Source organism: Nyctibius grandis, chromosome 14, assembly GCF_013368605.1.
Source record: "Nyctibius grandis isolate bNycGra1 chromosome 14, bNycGra1.pri, whole genome shotgun sequence".
Taxonomy (NCBI): Eukaryota; Metazoa; Chordata; class Aves; order Nyctibiiformes; family Nyctibiidae; genus Nyctibius; species Nyctibius grandis.
The window spans coordinates 6,317,706-6,337,958 of record NC_090671.1 but is presented as its reverse complement, the minus strand read 5'-3'; the positions used below and the strand labels follow the sequence as shown (position 1 = coordinate 6,337,958).

Below are 20,253 nucleotides of genomic sequence, written 5' to 3'. Positions count from 1 at the left end.
CCTATTAACCAGCATCCCTGTCAGCCAGCACCCCAATCAACCATCACCCCAATTAACCACCATCCCTATTAACACACTAATAGCCATCGCAGGGACTCTGCTTCTTCCTGCAGCATGAAATAGCCTTTGTATAGAGAAATGGATTTATTATAACACTTGATGTTAATTATCATTAAATCTAAGTGATTTGCTCTGAGGTTTTTTTTGTCACTTGGCACAGGGTTGAACTATTTTAACAGGCATGATTTGGGGCTCACACTAGATGACCTTTAAAGGTCCCTTCCAATCCAAACCATTCTATGATTCTGATTTCTGTGTCTTTATTAAACACAGTTATAACTCCTGACTAACTCATGCCACTGAATTTCACCCAGCAGCTATCAAGAAAGTGGTCCTGGCTGGTTTTGACCTTGAAGGATTGTTTTTCCCCTGGGTTGTTTCTCACAGCGGCACTGGGGCGAGCAATGGGCATTGGCCACTTGGGCAAATCAGTGGCACAGGCAGCCCAGGAAAGCACGGCTGTGATGGGCCAGCATCTGGGCTGGGTGACCAGGAGGATGCTGAGATGTGGCTCCCTGGGTAAGTGCTGTGCTTGGGGACAGAGAGGCCCCAGCCTGTAGTTCTTGGCAACATTTGCCACCACTGTCCATCTCTGTTCCGCTTTAGAAATCAACCTGGATGCCCAAATCCAGCCACAGGTCTAGGTTTGCCCTGACTGCTGCTGATAGCGACCAGTGAAAGAGCAGAGCGGAGCAGGGAGACAGTCACGTCCCTCGGACCTGCTCCTCTGCTCCCTGAGCCCTGCAGCCACCCCACACAGGTGAGGGAGTGGGGGGAAGCGCTGCCAAACCAGAGCTCCCATGGGTGCCAGCGCCCAGGCAGGGGCAAGGTGAGGGAGGGTGCTCCCATGTTTTAGGGTCTCTGGAGCTCTCATTCCCATCCCGTCGTGCTGCAGAAGGGAGGGGCAGGGGAGGAAGAAAGGGATTTTTTTCTGGTTTCACCATAGGAAGGATTTTCAAACCCTATAAATTCACTTTTGACAAGCGGACGGCTAAAGCAGATTAACCTTTTTACTAATCCTCTATAATGGCTTTGGAATCTCCTTAACCAATAAGAAAATGATAAGAGCCTGTTTCTTTCCTTTTTATCTATATCTATATTGTCCTCCCTTGTCTGCATTTTTTTCCTTTCTTGTTTTATTTTCCTTTCCTTTTCTAATATGAAATAGCCCAGTGATGCTATCTCCGGGAGGCTCAGTAAACAGAACATCAATAATCCCTTTCCTTTATTCCTCTCCGGTAACAGGGCGCAGAGAAGTGTCTGCCGATTGGGATTTGATTACCAGCAGCTATCAAAAGTCTCTTTGTAAGATCTGGGTCCTAAATCCCATAATTCTTTGATAAAAGAAGTATTACCAGTCCATTTTCTGAAGTGAAAGGTATGGGAGGAATGAAAGAAAGCAATCAGCGGAGATCCTAATAGGCTAAGTGCATGTGCGGTGGGAAGGCAGGGACGGGCAGGGGAGGCCAGGGAAAGGCGTCCTTTGTTAAGGATGGGGAAGGAGAATTAATCTGCTGTGGGCCTATGATTATTACAGCTGAGAACAGAAAGGGTCAGTTCCTGCTCCTGCCCATGGCACATCCCAGCTCGCCTGCCCTACGGTCCCTCTGGACTGGCACGGTGTGGGGAGCAGAACCCGGCCCCACATCCATCTCCTGTGTCAGCATTTGGGTACACGCATAAAAGCTGGGAGCAGTTTGCGATGATCCCCAGCGCTAGTGCCTCCCCAGTGCCTCTGGAGTGCTGATGTCTTGGCAGGGCAGCAGTGAACATGTCCAGACCAGGCGGCTACAAAGGCATCTTCCTCTTGAACCTACAGCAAATACGTAAAGGTTCATAGAACATGGTTATAATTTATGTTATGCCATCAGAATAGCTGAAGGAGAGGCAAATAAAGGGATGGAAGAAAAAATAGTGGTTTGGTTTTAAGTGAGACTTTACAGAGGTTTGAGGGTCAGAGGTAGCGAGGCTACGGGACATCTCTTCCCAGCTTTGGGAGACCAGCAGGGTGAGGAAGGGCAGGCAAAAAGCAGAGCCAAGGAGAAAAGAGAGGGGACTGGGGGGGGGCTCTCCTGGAGACTGGCTCTCGTTTCTGTGTGATGCTGGAGCGGTTGCTGGGCTGTTCAGCATGAAGTCATGAGGTGCCCTGAGGACCTTTGGTGCATCATGGTTTCACAGCACTCACCTGTGTGTCTCCTCCGTGTACCGTGAGTGGTGGGACTGGTATCTTCTCTCCCCTGCAAAGAAACACCAAGAGGGAGAGCATTCCCCAGGTGAGCTCCCAAAGCCTCACTGCCCACCTCGGCTTAAGCCGCACGGAGGGCAAAAGAGCTTGGGTTTAAACTTTCCTAAGTAACCTGAGCTCAACCTCAGGTTCTCTATTTTAACCTCAGCTACTCATTTCAGTTATAAACCCAAGATGGAAGGCCTCCTCCCTCCTCCTGTGGATCGCATTGGGCAGGCCTTGCTGTTTGCTCTCGGGAGGGTCGGTGCCAGGCGTCCCCTCCCGTCCTGAGTCACTGCTCTCGGACGTAGCCTCACCCCAGCTCCTCTTGCTGGACAGAAGCACCTGGGAACTGGAGACTGGCAAAGCTCTGGGGAAGCCTGACTGCCCCAGGCAGCCATCCTGGCTGCTCTGGGCTCCCTGAACCGCCCATTAGCTGTGGCACCCAGCCCATCCTTCTGCCCCAGTTGCCGCAGGACCCCTCTGCCTGCACACGGAGGCAGCAGGCAGCTCCCCTCCCCTTCCTGACGCCTAGCAGGGGGACAGCTCAGCCATACAGGAGGTGGCTACATGCCACTAAGCTACACCACAGAGCTGCCATGAGCTGCCAGTAATCTAATTTATTAAGGGCTTTGAATCCTTGCAAAGAGTGTGTTGGATACATGCAAAGCATCTGTATTATCCCTGTGATTAGGGCAGCAGAGGTGGGGGAAAGGGGAAAGAGGGAAAATACAATTTCTCTGCTTTCAGCAGAAAATAAATCAACTTTCACAGAGAGTTCTGGCACAGCCAAAGGCTGTGCTATCATTAAAAATGATTTTTTATTAAGCTGAACTCTCTCCTCCCTCATATTGTATGATATGACAGCTCTCTTTTGATGGGAAAGCTTTCATTTGGCCAGAGAAAGGGATAATTTGCTGCTTTTAAGGAGTTAATCCTCTGGTCCATTTCCGGGCTGGGAACAGCTATCCTCCCCCTTCCTTGGATCGGAGGCAGCAGCACAATGGAGATCATAACCACCTCAAATCTACACCCGAGATGGAGAAATCAGATTTCCTTCTCCAGTCATTTTTGTGGGATTAGCTAAATCTTAGATCCACACTAACCCTTCACAAAGCTGCCAAGATTAGTTAGAATTTAGTTTATTCACAGGAGGGTTTACGGTTTTCTTTCCAAAGGGATTATATCTCTCTCTATATATATATATTTAGGGTGGCTTCAATCATAAAGCAGCTAGGTTAGAAGGAGAAAAAGTGCGTATGTGTATGAAATAAAAACTCGGCTGCGAGAATGACAGTGATTTGAAACACCAAGACAAAGCAGCGATTCTGGACAGCTTCGATGGTCCATTTTAAAAGCTACGTAAGCTGCCTTCTTCCTTGCGAGACCCCGCTCCAGAGTTAGTGCACAGAGAGCAAACCCCACTCAGCCTGAGCTGCCCGTTCCCACGGACGCTGCGGCTGGCACAGGATGTCTTCGGAGCCAGCATCAGACGCTGATGCCAGCAGAAGAGGCCTCAAGAAGCCACGTTCGTTCAGCATCGAGGACATCCTCTCCAGCCCGGCAGAGAAGAGCCCCCAGGTCCTGGTCCCACTGTGCCTGCGGGGCATCTTGGACTGCACACCCAAGGGGCTGTGTGGGCTGGAGGCCATCCCGGCCAGCTCCCTGCAGGAGGAGGAGGAGGAAGAGCTGGAAGAGCTGGAAGGACCAGGTTGTAACTGTTGCTGCTGTTCTCACACAAGCACCCGTTCCCTGCAGGAGTCGCCGAGCTGGCTGGGTGAGTGTTCGGGTTTGATTCACGATGTAGGGCTCGTGGAGCGGAAAACCTGGGCATTGAGTGACAATATAGTGTCTGGGCTGCCACCACAGGGGTCTTCTCAGACCTTAGCAGCAGGATCCATTCCCAGCGTAGCTCCTAACAGCAGGCACTTTTACCTGCAATGCTACCAGGCTTTTAAAAGCAGCAGGGGCTGTTTATCACTGTATGTTACTGTTTTGTTATAAAACACTTGAGAGGATGATGCTTCTAGGGGTGGAAGTTCTCTGTGGAGTGTGGGGCCCCATGGTCATGCTGCCCATGTGCAGAGCTGTGCCTGCACTTCCTGACAACACCAGCCCTGGGGAACTTCACTTGTCCTTTAAAGAAGAGAGGTTTTGGCTACATCTAGCAAAATGACTGCATCTAGCAAAAAAAAAAAACACCAACGAAAAAGTAGCAAACCCTTAAAAATGCAGTTCAAGAGCATCCTGAAAGTTCAGAAATCCCCTGTGTGAGGACTGAAACACAGCTCCTTGCTGGGCTGTGAGTTCCCATTCATTTTCTGGAGCTGGCCAAACTGCGATTGGTAAGTAAAGGACAACCCAACCAGTGCTCCCCACCTGCACACTTCTCCTGAAGTGGTGCCCTAAGCCCTCTCTCGCTTGCGTGGCGATCACGCAAGCTCGTCACCCATGCCAGCTGGCCAGCTGCCTCCTTCCAAGCAACATGCGTGGATGGAACGTGTGCCTGACCTGCCTTGAGCAAGACAGGTGTTTCAGTCCCCCACACCTAACGCTGCTGCTGTTCCTCTCCCCTTGCAGACGCCCGGTTCCCCTGGCCCATGCGGCTCTTCCACTCGGCGGTCAGGGTCTGTAAGAGTCCCCAGGGGAACCCAAGTGAGCTGCAGACTTTCCACCAGATCCAGCGCCGGACGCGCCGGCATCGCACCATATTCACTGAGGACCAGCTGCAGGCCCTGGAGACGCTTTTCCACCAGAACCAGTACCCGGACGTCATCACCCGTGAGCACCTGGCAAATCGCATTCACTTGAAGGAGGAGAGGGTAGAGGTGAGATCCTGCCGCTCGCTGAGGTACTGTTAGCTGCAGCCCCCCGAGAACACAGACCGGGGCATTGTGCTGCCTTTTTTGGGAGCTGCAGACCCAGGGTCTCATTTTAAAAACCGTTCATGGGTATTTAACAAAACACAGTTTAGGTTTGGCAAACAATGGAAGAGTGTAAAAGAGCTCTGCTTGGCTGATTTGTTCTAGTATCTGGTCCGTCTCTCCTAGATTCACCTATATAAACACACAGATACGCCCAGTTCTGCCCATCTCCTGCACCCAAGTGTATAATCCTTATTTATGTGATCTGTGTGACTTCTGAATTTGCGACGAGGGGCTTGCAGCTTCCTTGTGCCCCTTACATGTATCTAAGCAGGATTGCAGGGGAGGGACTGATTCAATTTTGTATTAAACTTTTATATCAGGAAATATATTGCAGTATCCTACAGCTTATGCTGTACAGCCCAGGAGTGGAACAGCCTGCCCCCCTCCAAGTAACACGTGAAATGCAAAAGTTCTTCTTTTCTCATTTTGCACTTTCTAGGTTTGGTTTAAAAATCGGCGGGCCAAGTGGCGGCATCAGAAGAGGGCATCTGCTTCAGCACTGATCCTTCAGAGCACCAAGAAGCCCTCCGAGGAGAGCTGTTAGTGGTCGGAGGCTGCACCTCAGCAGCTGAACGCCAAGGACATCCATTTCCCGTAGCTGACAGGTTCTGTAGGGGGGTAATCTGAGTGGGACTAATGAAGCAAAAGGGAATCTCTGTGATTCCCAGAGGAGTACAGGTGAAAGCAGACATGGTACTTTCACATCCCAGTTTCTCTTCTAAACCTAGTTCACGTGGCAAATAACCCACCAGGCACGATTTTCAGATGCTTAAGCAGAAACCACTGTCAAAATCCCATTCAGGGGACAGAGCTGTACCCGTGTTAAATGTGTGTGCTTTAAGAGAAGGGGAGGCTCCCCTGCTCGTCTTTGCTCTGTGCAGGTATATTTGTGCTTGTTTTACTCCTGTAGATTTGCACCCTGCAAATGAATGTTTCCTATTTTCAGCACCTCGACGGCATCTAGAGTTGCTTTTGGGGCTGAGCTCGCTGAACAGGCGATGTGTTCCTCACCAAGGCAGCACGGGCCTGTCCCTGCGGCCCGGGGCAGAGGTGATCCCTGCGCTGTGCTGAGAGGGGCTGGCACAGCGAGCCGCCACCCTGTCACTGTGTCCCCGGCGGGGCCGAGGACAAACCGCGTCCTGTAAAGCAGCGAGAAAAATAAAACCGCCCCGTCACCCTGTGCAGGCTGCGGGGAGCGGGCGGCGGGGCCCTGGCCATGCGGGCCGGCAGAGCCTGCTCCCGCAGGGCCTCCGCCTGCCCCGCGGCCCCGGGGGGCCCGTCGGCAGCCCGCGAGCACCCGGTCCCCGCTCCCGGGGAGCCCTGAGCGCGGCCGGGGGCGGTGCGGGGGGGGAGAGACCCACCACAGGCCTCGCCCCGGCCCCGTCCCGCTCTCCCGCCCGCAGCCCCCCCGCAGCCCGGTCACAGCCGCCGCCGACCCGGGCCGAGGTCGCGGCGTTGTCACGGAGCGGGACGGGGCGGGTCCTCCCGGCCAGCAGGGGGCGCGCCGGCCGCCGCGCGCACCACTCCGTGCGTCTCCCCCGTGGGCGGGGCGGCGCGTGCGGGACGTTCCGGCTGCCCGTGGCGCGGCGGCGTGACGTCACAGAGTGTCGCGTCGCGTCTCGATGGCAGCTGAAGAGAGTCAGGGCGCTCGCCGGGCCCCCGGCGCTATGGAGGCGGCGGCGGCGGCTCCAGCGGCCTCCTCCGGCGCCTTGGTGCCCGCTGCTGCCGCCGGCACCGTCGTGGCGACGGGGAAGGAGGCGACCCCGCCGGCCCCGAAGCGCATGAAGAAGATCCTGGATGAGGAGGCCTACATCGAGGTAGGCCGGCGGGCCTGGGCCTGGGCCTGGGCTGGGGCTTGGGGCAGAAGGAGGGGCAGAGCCCGGCAGGCCGCGCCGGGGCCCGGGAGGCCCCGCACTTCTGGCACCTGGGCCGAGCGGCTTCCAGCGCGGCGGGGCGCGGCTCGGGTCTGCCCGGCTCGGGTCTGCCCGTGACCGTTGCCCACTATGACCCCGGCTGCGGGTCGGGCCTGGGGACGAGGCAGCTCTGGGGCCTCCCCGTGGGCTCCTGCGGCGACAGCGATCAGCGTGCTGCCACCGGCCCAGCCTTGGCTTGGAGCGCCTGTGAGCTGCCTGCCCTTCCCGTGTGCTGGCCCCGAGCTGAGCTGGCACTCTGGGGTGTCCCAGCACGGCCTTGCAGTTGTCTCTCCGTTTGTAGAGTTTAGAGAAGATTATTCAGCGAGACTTCTTTCCTGATGTGGAGAAGTTGCGAGCGCAGAAGGAATATCTGGAGGCTGAAGAAAACGGTGACTTGGAGAAAATGAGGCAAATCGCTATCAAGTTTGGTTCCTCCTTGGGTAAATCATCGAGGGACACACCTGTGCCCTGTAAGAACTGGCTCACTGGGGCATAAGGGTCTTATATCTAATATTACTGCTCTGTTTATCTAACTTTGTGCAGGTAGGGCTTATCTTAAAGAATCAAGATTGACGTTGCATGGGAATTAGTATACTGGATTGGGCAGTAGCCAGTATGTGATGGCTGGTGCTGAATTTCTCATTAATGGTGTCTAATAATTCCTTCTTAAGGGAATGGTTTTGGAAAAAACAGCTATTGAATAACCAGTCCTCATAGGCATCTTTTGCGAAATTCGTGCTCCCTAGAGAATGTTACGTGCTCTAATGTGCAATATTATACTATCAGACACTCTAAGCTATGTTTATGTTTTGAATCCTTATTATAGTTTTAAGCATTCTTGTTGCATCTACAGATGTGTAAAATTTTCATATGTTGGGGAGAGAAGGTGTTGGTAGCTCGTGACTATCAGAATTCACACAGCAGGCATCCAGTGCCCTGTTGTGGTTTTGCTTTCACTTCAAGTTCAGGTGTTTCTTATAGTAAAGCCCGGTCCCTGGCTGAGCTCTCACGGTGGGGTTTTGGTAACTAGCTTTCTCACGGCAAAGGGCATGTGTCACCAGGTAGTTTCCCTTCCTCCCCTTCTGCAAGTGCTGGCCCTGGCCTAGGTTTGGATTGTTATGTTGCTGCTTGCTTCTGTTGGCAAAAGCTCTAGATAAGGTGGCAAATATACTGGGCTGTGGATCTCCTGTGAATTTTTCCACCAGGAGAAAAATACATCTTACATGAGAGCAAAATCTTGTTCAGTGATTGAGACAGAATTGAATAGAGTATTTTGGAGTCTTTTCATAACTTATAAATTAAATTATTGTTCTCTTGATGTGTCTCCTGTGACTTGTTTGGCACGTGACCCTTACTGGGGTAGAAGATATCACAGCTGGTATCCTATTCTGTGCTCTAGTAACCATGTGAGCATTTCTTTTTCTATCACAGATGTTACTCCAGCCACGTTTGAAACACCAGAAGTGCATCCAGGTGGTCTTCCACTGGGAAATAAATCCAAAGCTGGCATCAAAGCTGCAGAGGAAGGTAGGAGAATGATGTTTCTCTAGCTGAATTCTTCAGCAGCAGGCAAATACTTTTGTGAGCTCTGTCTCCTGTAAGGGTTTTGGGTGTTTAGCAGATTTTTAAGCAGTTTTCTTTAACCTTCTAGTAGGTGAAGATGATCACTCTGAAGTTGAACTTGGTGTAATGTTTTACATCTTGTGTGTGAATTCTCAGTTATGGGTCTCTTTATGGCTGCGTAAATTCTGAACTCAGCTGATCTCTTTGAAGGCAGTAAATTTTTCCTGTGTCACCTGCAATTAATTCTGTAAGTAAGCAAAGATTGTAAGGGCAGAGCTATTCATATAGTATATTAAATATGTCTGCTAGTAGCTGGCCACTTGTGCATTTTCCCTTTAACATAAATAGATATAAATGCCATAAAAGGTTTTATGTGAAAGTTGGTTATATGTCTTCCAAAAAAGAATTTATTATTGTACCACTCTGCATGTATATATGTGTTTTTTTTTCCACCAAGCTTCATGTTAATTATTAATGGGTCCATAGAAGGCTCACTGGCAGAAGGGATTAAGAGTTATGTATAGCGCTCTCATAGAAAGGGGATGGGTTGACCTTTCTCAGTCTTCTTCCCTCCTCTTATTAGGAGAAGCAGAAAAAGATGATAAAGCTGCACTTCCCAGTCTGGACAGCTTCTTAGCAAAATATACGAGCGAAGATAATGCTTCATTCGAGCAGATCATGGAAGTGGCCAAAGAGAAGGAGAAAGTCAAGCATGCCTGGCTGTACTGTGCGGAAGAGGAGTATGCCCAGGTAGAGAAATGGCTCAGCTGTACCTCTGATGTTCCAAAGTGACACAACAGGGAAATACTGTTTTACTATATTACTTTCTTGTTTGATTAAATAGAATATTATCTTACCTTCTGTTTTTGAATCCTGCTATAAATGCTGATGAGAACTCATTGGCTCTGAGCATGGGGCTATTGCATTAGACGGATGAATTACTCATATTATTGAATAAGAGTAGAAAGGTCTTGATTTTGAATAGGAGGTGCATGGGGTGATCACTTCTAAATCTGAGCTAAGCCTGAGTTTCCTGTGTCCTGTGACAGCTCATTGCTTCCTTTTGCAGTCCTGTTTTTTAACCCATCTGTAAGGCAAGAAGAGTGTTGACATAGTTGCTGAGGATCTGTCTCTTCCGAAAGCTTTGAGACTGTGAAGCATTGCACTAAGTGCAAGTGTTGCTGTTCTTGGCAGTTGCTTCCTTAAGCAGCAATACCAAGGAGAGCAGCTGAGAACAGTTCTTGTTGTTTATCTGTCAGCCCTTTATTATTCACAGTTAGATTGTCTTTCTCATTTCAGTTTTCTGTTTCTGTTGTCGGTAATAATCCGTTCAGCTGCCGAAGTAAAGTACTGTACACAGTACTGGCTGGCTGTGCTGTTTTCCTCAGCTAGCTTCATGGGATGTTCAGGAGCTGTTCCTGGGCTCCCATGTCAATCTTTCTCCACCAGCAGTGAGCAGCTGGCACTGTTGCCAGATGTCAGTGCTGGATGTGAGCTGCAGTGCCTTTTAATGAAGTTTGGCACTGACACATGAGTGGTGGTGTTGTGAGTGTTATGTTTTTATCCCAGCTAATGTAAACCCTCGGGGTCTGTTACAATAAAAATGCCCTCTGTGGCTCCTTATGCATCTTCTTTGCTCGAATGCTTTCATCCAGAATTAAAAGGCAGGCAGCAGGAGAACAGTGCCAAAGCACAGGGGTTGTGTCAGGTCAAGGTGAAGTTGCAGGAGCCGGTCTTGTGCTGATGTTGTGTGTCTTCCTGTCAGCCAGCACTCCGTTCAGACCTTGCATTTCCTTGCACAGCATGCCTGTTTGTGTAGCAGATGACTTTGCTATGCCTCATTTAACGTATTCAGTGAGAGTACTGCTATTTAAGTGTATATGGGCGATACCTATTAAAGACAACATCAGTTGATGTCTTTAATATATAGCTTCTGGCAGTAATTGCCTAGTTTAATTAGTGTGAGAATTTTAAAATGGAGTAACTTATCAGTGGCTGACTGCATTCTATTAGTGCCTTTTCGGTATCAGTAATACTGGTATGCTGGTAACAGCACAGAAGTAATCGTGTGAATATGTCAAATGTTTCCATACTTGTACTGCCTATGGAAATGTATTGAAGAAGTGTCTGTTCTTTTGTTACTGCTTGCCTCAGCTAATACAGTTTGCACAAGACTAGGATGGTACAAGTATTCTTCCAAGGTTATGTGCCAAAGCCTTGTAGACTGCTTTTACATTAGATGTGTGTTGTATGTTGCTCTTCCTTTATTTAGCAATGAATGCTTCATTTGAGTTTTGATTAGTAGATAGAGAAAAAAACAGAAAAACTTTGAACCGTCACAAGTGTTGTGACAAGATATAATAAAGTCATAAACATAACCTTTCTGAGAAGTTAATTCTTTAGTTCTCACTTGATTTTATACCAGAACTTTGTGTGGAGTTGTTGTTTGTAAGCTCACCTGGGAACAGGATGGTTTCTCAAATGGTGCTTGCCAGAGAGATAGTGCTTGTGCCATGCCAGATGCAAAGTGCTAGGGCATGTAGCTGAGCTCGCGATTGAGCTCTCCAGGTTGTGTATGCCTGCTTAAAAGATTGCAGGAGTCTGTTTCAGGCCTGACTTTTTTTTTATTTAAAATTTTTTTTTCCATCACCCTTTCAGCGGCGAAGTGAGAACCTGGCACTTCCTTCAGCAGAGCAGCAAGCTCTGGAAAATGTGAAAGCTGGACTGGACACCTGGGAGTACACGGCTCGGAACACCCTCATGTATTATCCGACAGGTGAGGCGTACAGGTTTCTCAGGAGAGGCATTGGTTCTAGGTGGGTTCACTCCAAACAGTGCTTATGGCACTTCTGTAGATGACTGAGTAGCTCTTACTGGTAATACTGAACTTTTTTTTCTGTGAACCTCAGATATATAAAGTTGCTAAGAAGTTTTAATTTTTTTTCTTTTCTTTTTTTTGGACCTTGCTCCTTTGCTTCTGATTGCAAAGTTTGATCATGTTCTATTTGTCATTGAGAAGCATGTCATCTGTATTACGGAAACACTTGTTTTCAGGAGCCAAAGCTCTTTCCAATTTGGTCTATCTTATTTATGAGCACTTTCTTGTCATCTTTTTTCAGTCTTTGCTTCTGCTCAAAGAGTGCTCCTTGGGCTTTTTGGTCCCTTGGTTGCTATAGAAAACTACATCATTTTGTAAACACAGTTTTCTTTTTGGCTATAAATGTACAATTGATAATTTCTGCAAACCAGTCAAGTAGAGAAAGTCTTGTTGACTGTTTTCTAAAAAAAAAAATTAAAATCTGATCTTAATTTATACATTTCAGACGCTACAAAGCTTATATCTAGTGCAAATATTGTTTTAAATGGCTAGAGATACACACAGCAATTGCTGATGGATTCCGGGTTGTGCAGGAATGTGTGGCAAGTGTTATGTTGGCTGGGAGCTTTAGAGCACACTGCTTAGTGTTACCTGAGCCCTTCCTCAAAAAACTTTTTGCTTTTCAAGGTGTACCTGATGAGAATGATGTATTTAAGAAGCCCAGGGAGGTTGTCCATCGAAACACCCGTTTTGTGAAGGACCCTTTTAGCCAAGCTGTGAGCAAATCACAGCTCCAACAAGCTGCAGCCCTCAATGCCCAGGTTGGATAGTTTTACTTCTTCTGACTAAAACCTTGTTGGACTCTGTCCTCTGGTGTTGTTCATCAACCAGGAGAACTGTGTGTGTGCTAGATACAGCTGACTCGCACCTTTCTCCACATGAATGGCATTGTCTTTTTTTATTCCAGTACAAACAGGGCAAAGTGGGACCAGATGGGAAAGAGCTGATACCCCAAGAGTCTCCAAAAGTGAATGGATATGGATTTGTGTCTACCCCCTCTCCTGCCCCTGGTAAGAGGGTTTTCTTGGTTTTTCTGATGTAAGAGGACTGCTGCTGCACTTATTTTGATGTTCTGTGCGTTCAACACGGGTATCGTTGTTGGTTTAGACAAGGAGGTAAGCCTTCTATCCATGTATGTCTCATGAGCTGGTGACTTTCCTGTGTACCACGTATGCCAAATCGATGTGGTGCTTAAATCCCAGTCCAATACACTGGGAAGAGAAGTCATGCTGTACCCAAGAGGCTCTGAGCAAGCTGTGGTGCCATTGCTTAGGAATCATCTAGAGGGTGATGAGCCTTCCTAGGCAACTGGGGTGCTGTGACTGCTTGTTTTATTCCTGGGTGATGCTTCTCTAGAGGTTAAAGACAAGAGTTCAAACATTTCACAAACATTAACCGGCCAATGAGTTCAATTGCTCGTTTTTCAAAACAAGGAGCATTCGTGTCAGTGTGTCCAGTAGTTTGCTCAGTGGTGGTTCAGCCTGGCTCATAGAGCTGTGGCATATCTCACTTCCTTCATAGTCTGACCTACTGCTTTCCTCCAGGTCTGCTGCTTTCTAGGTTCTTCCTTTGTCTGAACACCCCTGTGTATCATAGATTCCTTTTGTTCAGATTTATTAGCCGCAGGATACTTTCAGTTAAAACAAACTGATTGTTATTCTTCCAATTGAAATGTGGTATCTGAATTTTTAGCCCTTCTTCACCAGCCATTATGTTTCCCTGTCTTGTTAGTATGCTAAAAGGTGAACACACTGAGGCTTTTCCTCCGGAAAGCCTGTAGGTGGCATTTGGAGCACACCTCCTTTCTCCACTGTAAATGCCTTTTCCAGACCCCGGACAGCGGGATTTTCCAGCCAGTGACTTAATCGGGCTCTTAGAATCTGTTCTATAGTTGTAGCTGTGAGGCAAGGTGCAGTCAGTGTTTGCTACAGGCTAGCCTCAAGACAAATTGAGGGTATGTTTGGCTATTACATGTATCTTAAGTCCTGTGCCCATTTCCCTGCTTTTAAATAGTTCCCTGTGTTGAAGGAGTTTTCATGCAATAGCAGAGGGGAAGACTAGTACTGTAGAGGAAAAAACAAAAGTGTCACTAAGCAAAAGCTCACCAAATGGGAAAATAAACACATGGAAAGGACAGTGTTTGGGTATTGTAACCTAGAGGGTGACACAGCCACAGGCAATGCAGTGAGTTGAAGGTCATGCCCTTTTAATGGAACCACATGTTACTATTCAGCATTGGCTGTGATTTCCTCTGCTGTGGAGGGGCTCCTTTGTGCATTGATGAATTTGCTGCATTTCATAACTTGCTTCTCTGGATTTTTTTGTGGTGAACAAATAGTCAAATGTCTTGCATGAGCATGACTTTTAAAATTTGTTTTAGGTGTGAATGAGTCTCCTTTTATGACATGGGGTGAAATCGAAAGCACCCCTTTGCGTCTGGAAGGGTCAGAAACACCATATGTGGACAGAACACCTGGACCAGCCTTCAAGGTATTTCATGTCAGGAATCAGCATGTCATTCTTTTTTGGGGGGAAGGTTAAAGAAGGAAAAGGCAAGTGAGTAAGTAACATTATTGTGGGATGTGTGACACATCTCTGAGCTGTGTTCCCAGTCCTTGAGACTAATTATCTCTGGAGGGTGGAGGTGGACATGGCTGCACGTGAAAGCTACTTGGTGGAGACACCTGAGGTGGGACACACACTGTTGGCAGGAGAGTGAGTCTCAGTATTTGATGATGGGCCCAGACAGAGGGGCTTTCAGAGGAAGCTGAAAAGATGCCTGATTTCTCTGATTTTAATGTATGAGTGGGTAGAAATGGTAGGATTTCCCTCTGTCTTGATCTTCTGGCTGTTACAGCTGAGGCAGGTGTACCACTTGAGAGTAGAAAAGGCGCTCTGTCTTTGCTCATGCCACCTGCCTCCTGCTGGTGTCATTGAATGTCAGCTGTCTGAGACTTAGTTTAAGAAAGGTGTAATTTGCTGTATGTGCCTCTGTTTTGTGAGACTCCAAAGCCCTTGACTGGTTCCCCTGCTGTTTAGCAATGTCTGTGTTTGCCTGGGAGCTGTCTGGCTACAGGCCAGGCTAGGCAAGACACAGGTGACATTGTTTGTCTAGGAGAGACACCAGGAGGAAATGCCAGAGGTAATGGCTGCTTCCTTGACTGAACTGGTTTTACCATTTTTGTTACTTGCTAAGGCAGGTTGAAGGTCTCTCTGTGTCCTGTCTGGCTTTTATATAGCAGCAGAGAGATGTGGGCTGACCCCACTTCTCCTCAGTTTAGATCCCTGTAGTCAAAGGTGCTTTGACTCATTTATGCAGCGCTCATATGAGTGCCTTGGCGAGTGAACTGTGTGATGCATTTATAGATCCTGGAGCCCGGGCGCCGTGAGAGGTTGGGACTCAAGATGGCCAATGAAGTGGCAGCTAAGAACCGAGCAAAGAAGCAGGAGGCACTTCGCAAAGTCACAGAAAACTTGGCCAGGTGAGACTTCTGTTCTGACAGCAGAATTGGGTATTTTCTGATGAGATTTAAATCAACATATGTAGGAAGGGAAGAATGATAAGAGTACTGGAAGCAGGAAGAGGTACAGTCAAACTAAAAGTTTTTAGAAATGAAAAAACTTAGTTCCTGAGGGAAGGTGGCTGGTGGCTGTCCCTGATGCTCCCTCTTGTCAGCAGTACTGTTCTACCCTACAGCCACCCAGCAATGCATCTGGATCAGTGTCTTGCCTTGTTGCAAAGGGGAGACATGGTAAGGCTTGCTTGGCTGGGTCATGGCAAGGATGGAACAGCCCCCAAGGAAAAGGCACGCAGTGCCACTCAGGTTTGGGAGGGATGTAGGAGGTTTCTCTGTCACTTCTCTCTCTAGAGAGGCAGGCTGTGTTTACCTGCAGGCAGAATGACTTTGGCAGCCAGTGGGTCTGGTCTGTGGGGGGAGTGGACACCAAGCTCTCCTGTGGAAGTATTGATACTCTTCCTGATAAATGGCAGATTTTTACTGTAAAATCTTTCAAAGCTGTTCATTGTATTCCAGCCTCACCCCGAAAGGACTAAGCCCAGCACTGTCACCAGCTCTGCAAAGACTAGTAAACAGGACTGCAAGTAAATATACTGATAAAGCCCTGCGAGCCAGCTATACTCCTTCCCCAGCCCACACAGGAACTCCTGGTTACAAGACCCCAGCAAGTGGGCCTCATACACCCACAGGCACCCCACGATCTAGGACAGCATCTCGGACACCGGTGTCTCAGGATACTACATCAATTACAGACAATTTACTGCAGCTTCCTAAAAGAAGGAAGACATCTGATTTCTTCTGAATATTCCGGTCACCAGCAAGGTGATAGTGAACTGGCTGTGCTCAGCTGTCTGCAAACTGGATGTTGTGAGCAGTTGATAGCAAGAGGTGTCTGGATACAGCTGCCAGAATGGAAGCCAGTGGTTACAAGATCTGGGACCAGACTCTAGACTATGTAGCTAAAATAGCTTGTGTTTTGTGGAAGCAGAGTATCTCCTGCTGTGGTATAACTTCCCTTTGAACTGCGTGGGTAGGGTGCACAGGGCTGCTGTAACAAAAGGATGCTCCCTGCAACAGCAGAGAAGATTCTGGACTCTTGGAAAACGGCGATAGTTTTTTAAAGATATATTTCTGTTTCTAAGATAGCCATGATTTAATTACCTTTCTGTACAGATATGTCTATTTATAAAATGTGGTAAGCCTTCCTAAAAGTTGAACTGGACTTTTTTTCAGCTCGTCAAAAAGCTTCTTTGGTTTTGTACTTTGCAGAAGAGGGGATACCACCATGTACACACTGAGACATGACAGAATTTTAGAGAGCTTCTCTTTAATTTTAGTGGAGTTTAAACAGATGCTCTTGAATGTAGAGTGGGCCTGTCAAGAGAGTTGGCACGTTATGAAAACAGTATGCATACAGTTTCAGACATCAGTTCACACTTCCTAATAACCTGCCCCCTTACTGAATCCAAAATGTCGTTGACGCACATGTGAATTCTGCAGCCGGAACTTGAGAAACCTGAGTGTAAGAGCTGTTAAGTGTCAGCAGCACTGAAAGAAACTTTCCAATGTGTTTTGACAGTAACTTCTCATCCCGCAAACCATATCAGACAGGTCTTTTGAGCATAAATAGTGTTAAGCTGTTTATTTACCTCAGCAGATGTACTGTGTCTTCTGTTGCTTTACTTTGTAAAGCAAGAGATGAGGAGTATTGCTGAAAGGGTCCAGAGAAGCTGAAGTTGAGAACCAGCAGTTCACAAGTTAGCCCAGCTTTGTGATACTGTTAAAATCAGCCAGAGGATCCCGTTTCCTTCTGTTCTCCTTCACTTTCTGCACAATGGGATTTGGCTTGCTGCTTGGGCTCAGACTTTCCTTCATGCAGGTTTTGGGAACACTCACCGTCTTCTGCAGCTGGCAGAGGGGAAGGGATTGTGGATTTTGGAGTCTGCAACCACGAGTGTTTCAAAACTTCATCTATGCAAAACCTCTGAGACACGTTAGGCTGAAGCAAGTGGCAAATGAGGTCCTTGCACTCTACAGTCAGGTCTCTTGAGCTGGGGAAGGGAATCCTGTGTTGTTTCTGGACACAGATCATTTTCTTGACATTGGAGTCATCAAATGGCATGAAAGCGTGGACCATTGTATACAGGATGACACCCAGGCTCCACATGTCAGAAATCCTGGGGTCGCAAGGGATGCCCTGTAGCACTTCAGGGGCTGCGTACGCAGCAGACCCGCAGAAGGTTTTGCTGAGAATAACACTTCCATTTTCATCCCGAGCCAAGGATTTGGAAAAGCCAAAGTCTGACAGCTTGATGTTGAGGTCTTCATCGAGAAGGACGTTCTCACATTTCAGGTCCCTGTGAGCGAAGTCTGAGTCGTGGCAATACTTGATGGCAGAAGCCAACTGCTGAAACTTGACGCGAGCAACGTCTTCTTTCATAGCTCCTGTGACCTTGATGTAGTCCAGGAGGTCTCCCTTTTTCCCCAGCTCCATCACAATGTACACTTTCTCAGCGTCTGTCTCAAAAATCTCATAGGTTTTGATGATTGAGGGGTGGCGCAAATGTCTCAAAGTCTCTATTTCCCTGGGGAGAAATCTTGCCAGATAGTCCCGAGGAGTTCTCCTCTTGTCGATTATCTTGATGGCCACGTTGCGTTTCAGCCGGCTGCAGTAGGCAGATTTCACTTTGCCGTAAGAGCCTTCTCCTAGCGTGGTGTTCAGGCTGTAGCCTCTCTTTCCAAGCACCACAGCATCATCCATGGTGGGAGAGCTGGGGAAAGCTGCATGAGTTGGTGCTGGCTGTGTATCAAGCGTGGTGGCAGGTGGTGTGCCTGTGCGCCATGGTGGCCGACCTGGTGCTGTGCGGTGGGCGAGTGGGCACCCCGGGAGGGTGGGCACCCCTGCACTGGCCCCTGTGTGATGTCACAGGCAGCCGCCCCTGCGCAGGGCACTTGGAAGGACCTTTCAGTCCTGCTATAAAGCAACGGGATGATGGCATCCAGGGCAAAGCTTAACATCAAGTTGCTGAGAGACATCGGTTGTGCTCTGCCTTCTTCATAAAATGATCTTTATATTTAGTTTCACTAACAGAATGGAAGTAGCTTAAATGTTTTTCTTTCCTAAAATGTACCTGAGTCTTTTTATATTTATTCACGTATCAGGCAGGTGAAATTTTGTCTGTCTTTTTGTATGTCTCAGATAATCTTTCAAGCCCCACGTGGACTTGCTTCTGGTGTATGGTGGCATTGCACCTCTTCAGCCAGCTTTCCTCAAAAGGGATGCGATGCTGATTTTCTTGTTTTCACCAGGGCTGTGTTCAAGAATGTTTTGTGTTTTGTTTTTTTTTTTTTTTTCATGGGCTTGTTAGGGGAAGGATGTGGCGTCTCTTAAGTTCATTTCCTTGTTGTTCATCCAGCCCCTCCATTTTGTAGCTCTGATGACTGGCTGCTTTTGTGGGCTTTGCAGCTGGCAAACTCCTCAGTAGGGGAGTTACGTTTTGACTTCCAGCTTCTGCTGTTCTTGAGAAAGGCTCACACCACCACCTTCCTCCAAACGGCTCAGAGGATTACTGTTTTGTATGTTGGTTGCTTCAGTGTAATCAGCCTCTGGGGCTTTTTCTTTTGTGTTGATTTCAGATTTTTCAAATTTGTTTTTACATCTGCCATGTTTGTGTGACTCCAAAGACTTGATGATCACAGCACAGAGGGGCTAGGGACGATCCTGCTTCATCCGCCAGCACAGATGACAGTGTCATTCTGAAGAAGTGATACTTCTGACAGCCAGACTGGGGCTTTTGTTTGGGTTTTTCTCCCGTTCTTTGAAACTTTTGGCTTATTTTTATAATTAGCCAAAAAAAAAAACCCCAAGAGCAGTTTTAACCATACATAGCCTACACTCAGAGCTGTGGTTGCTCCAGTGTGAGCTGACCTCTGAGTGTGGGATGAGCACTTGTGCGGTGTGATCCAGCCTGGAGAAGCACAAAGCACCTTATAGCAGGAAGCAGGCGTAGCCAGATGTGTACGCTTCTGGCACCACGCCTGAGTACAAGACACCCTGTGTAGCGCTTGGCAGCCTTGACATTTGCTGTAATCAGGTGATGTTTTACCCAGGGAACATCCATGGAAGTTCTTATGCAGCTCTTTGAGCAGTGCCTGCAGCCTTCTGTGCGGTCTGGGGTGTGTGATGCCTTGTTTATGATGGTGGACAGCTTCCTCTTACCCGGTTTCCACTGCCGCTTCCAAAACTCACATCCCTGACTGTGAAAAACCCTTCCAAGGGACTTGATTTTTATAGTGCACCTTGTACAAATCAATTGATCAACATGGCATTGCTAGGAATTGTGACTGCAAGAAAATAGTAATTTTTGCCTTTTTTAGTTCAGAAATAATTGAAGGCCAAGTTTTTTCTTGAAGCAAAAAAATTATTCTCAGGTATTGATGAATGAATGTAAAGGGAATGCATTTACTAATGTTTCTGTGCTTTCAGAAATGTTCTTTAAGGACTGAACTGGCTAAATAACAATGAAGTTCTTGGGTAATTTTAAAAACCGATCATTTATTTCATAATGATCACACGATCTGCTTATCTCCATGAAATGTAGGACCTGTCTGTTAGCATACGCAGGCAGATATCAGGCCCTGGCCTGCAGTTTGGGTCACTGAACAGGAAAAAGGAGTAGATGTGAAATGAGAGATGGAGGGTTACAGCAGGTAGCAGGTAGCTGCTGGACCGCTGCAGAGAGCACCCGGGGAAATGGCTGTGCTTCACAGATGATTGAGGAGGAGCAAGGGGACCACCCGGGGTGTGGAACCTGAGGAGCTGGAGGTGACCCAGTGAGGGGTATCAGAAACACCAGATTTGGCTACAGATGTAGCAAGACTGGGCCCGATGGGAAATAGTAATTAGAGGAGGGTTATTTGGGAAGAGAGGAGGGCTAGAGAAAGGGAGGGATTAGAGAAGAACCAGCACTGTCACATGGAGAGCAGTGGGAATACAGGCTGGATGTGTGGAAGCAGGCTGTGGGCAGCACATGTGTCCCAAGCCTGGTGCCTCCGGGCCTCCTCCATGTTCTTGTTAGATAATTCCTACCCGTTTGCTGGGTGCAGGAGCTCTCTCTTCTGGGCATGGGGTGGGCATAAAGGCTGGGCAGTGTTCGAGGGACTGTGGATA

General features: G+C 48.1%; 3 protein-coding genes across 3 annotated transcripts; 2 read left to right on the top strand and 1 right to left on the bottom strand.

Annotated features, from left to right (window-relative positions):
• The first annotated feature begins 3,754 nt into the window (after positions 1-3,754).
• GSC2 (goosecoid homeobox 2) lies at positions 3,755-5,755 on the top strand. Its single transcript, XM_068412998.1, has 3 exons — positions 3,755-4,061; positions 4,865-5,112; positions 5,651-5,755. Exons 1-3 carry the CDS (start codon positions 3,755-3,757, stop codon positions 5,753-5,755), a joined length of 660 nt encoding a protein of 219 aa, XP_068269099.1.
• A 1,089-nt stretch (positions 5,756-6,844) lies between these two features.
• Positions 6,845-16,294, top strand: ESS2 (ess-2 splicing factor homolog). The gene is made up of 10 exons (XM_068412669.1): positions 6,845-7,028; positions 7,426-7,594; positions 8,556-8,651; positions 9,271-9,437; positions 11,346-11,463; positions 12,193-12,326; positions 12,473-12,575; positions 13,946-14,055; positions 14,932-15,047; positions 15,600-16,294. The coding sequence occupies exons 1-10, from the start codon at positions 6,879-6,881 to the stop codon at positions 15,883-15,885; spliced, it is 1,449 nt and encodes a 482-aa protein (XP_068268770.1). The 5' UTR covers positions 6,845-6,878; the 3' UTR covers positions 15,886-16,294.
• A 575-nt stretch (positions 16,295-16,869) lies between these two features.
• Positions 16,870-17,844, bottom strand: TSSK2 (testis specific serine kinase 2). The gene has a single exon (XM_068412939.1). The coding sequence runs from the start codon at positions 17,842-17,844 to the stop codon at positions 16,870-16,872; it is 975 nt and encodes a 324-aa protein (XP_068269040.1).
• Between the last annotated feature and the right edge of the window lie 2,409 nt (positions 17,845-20,253).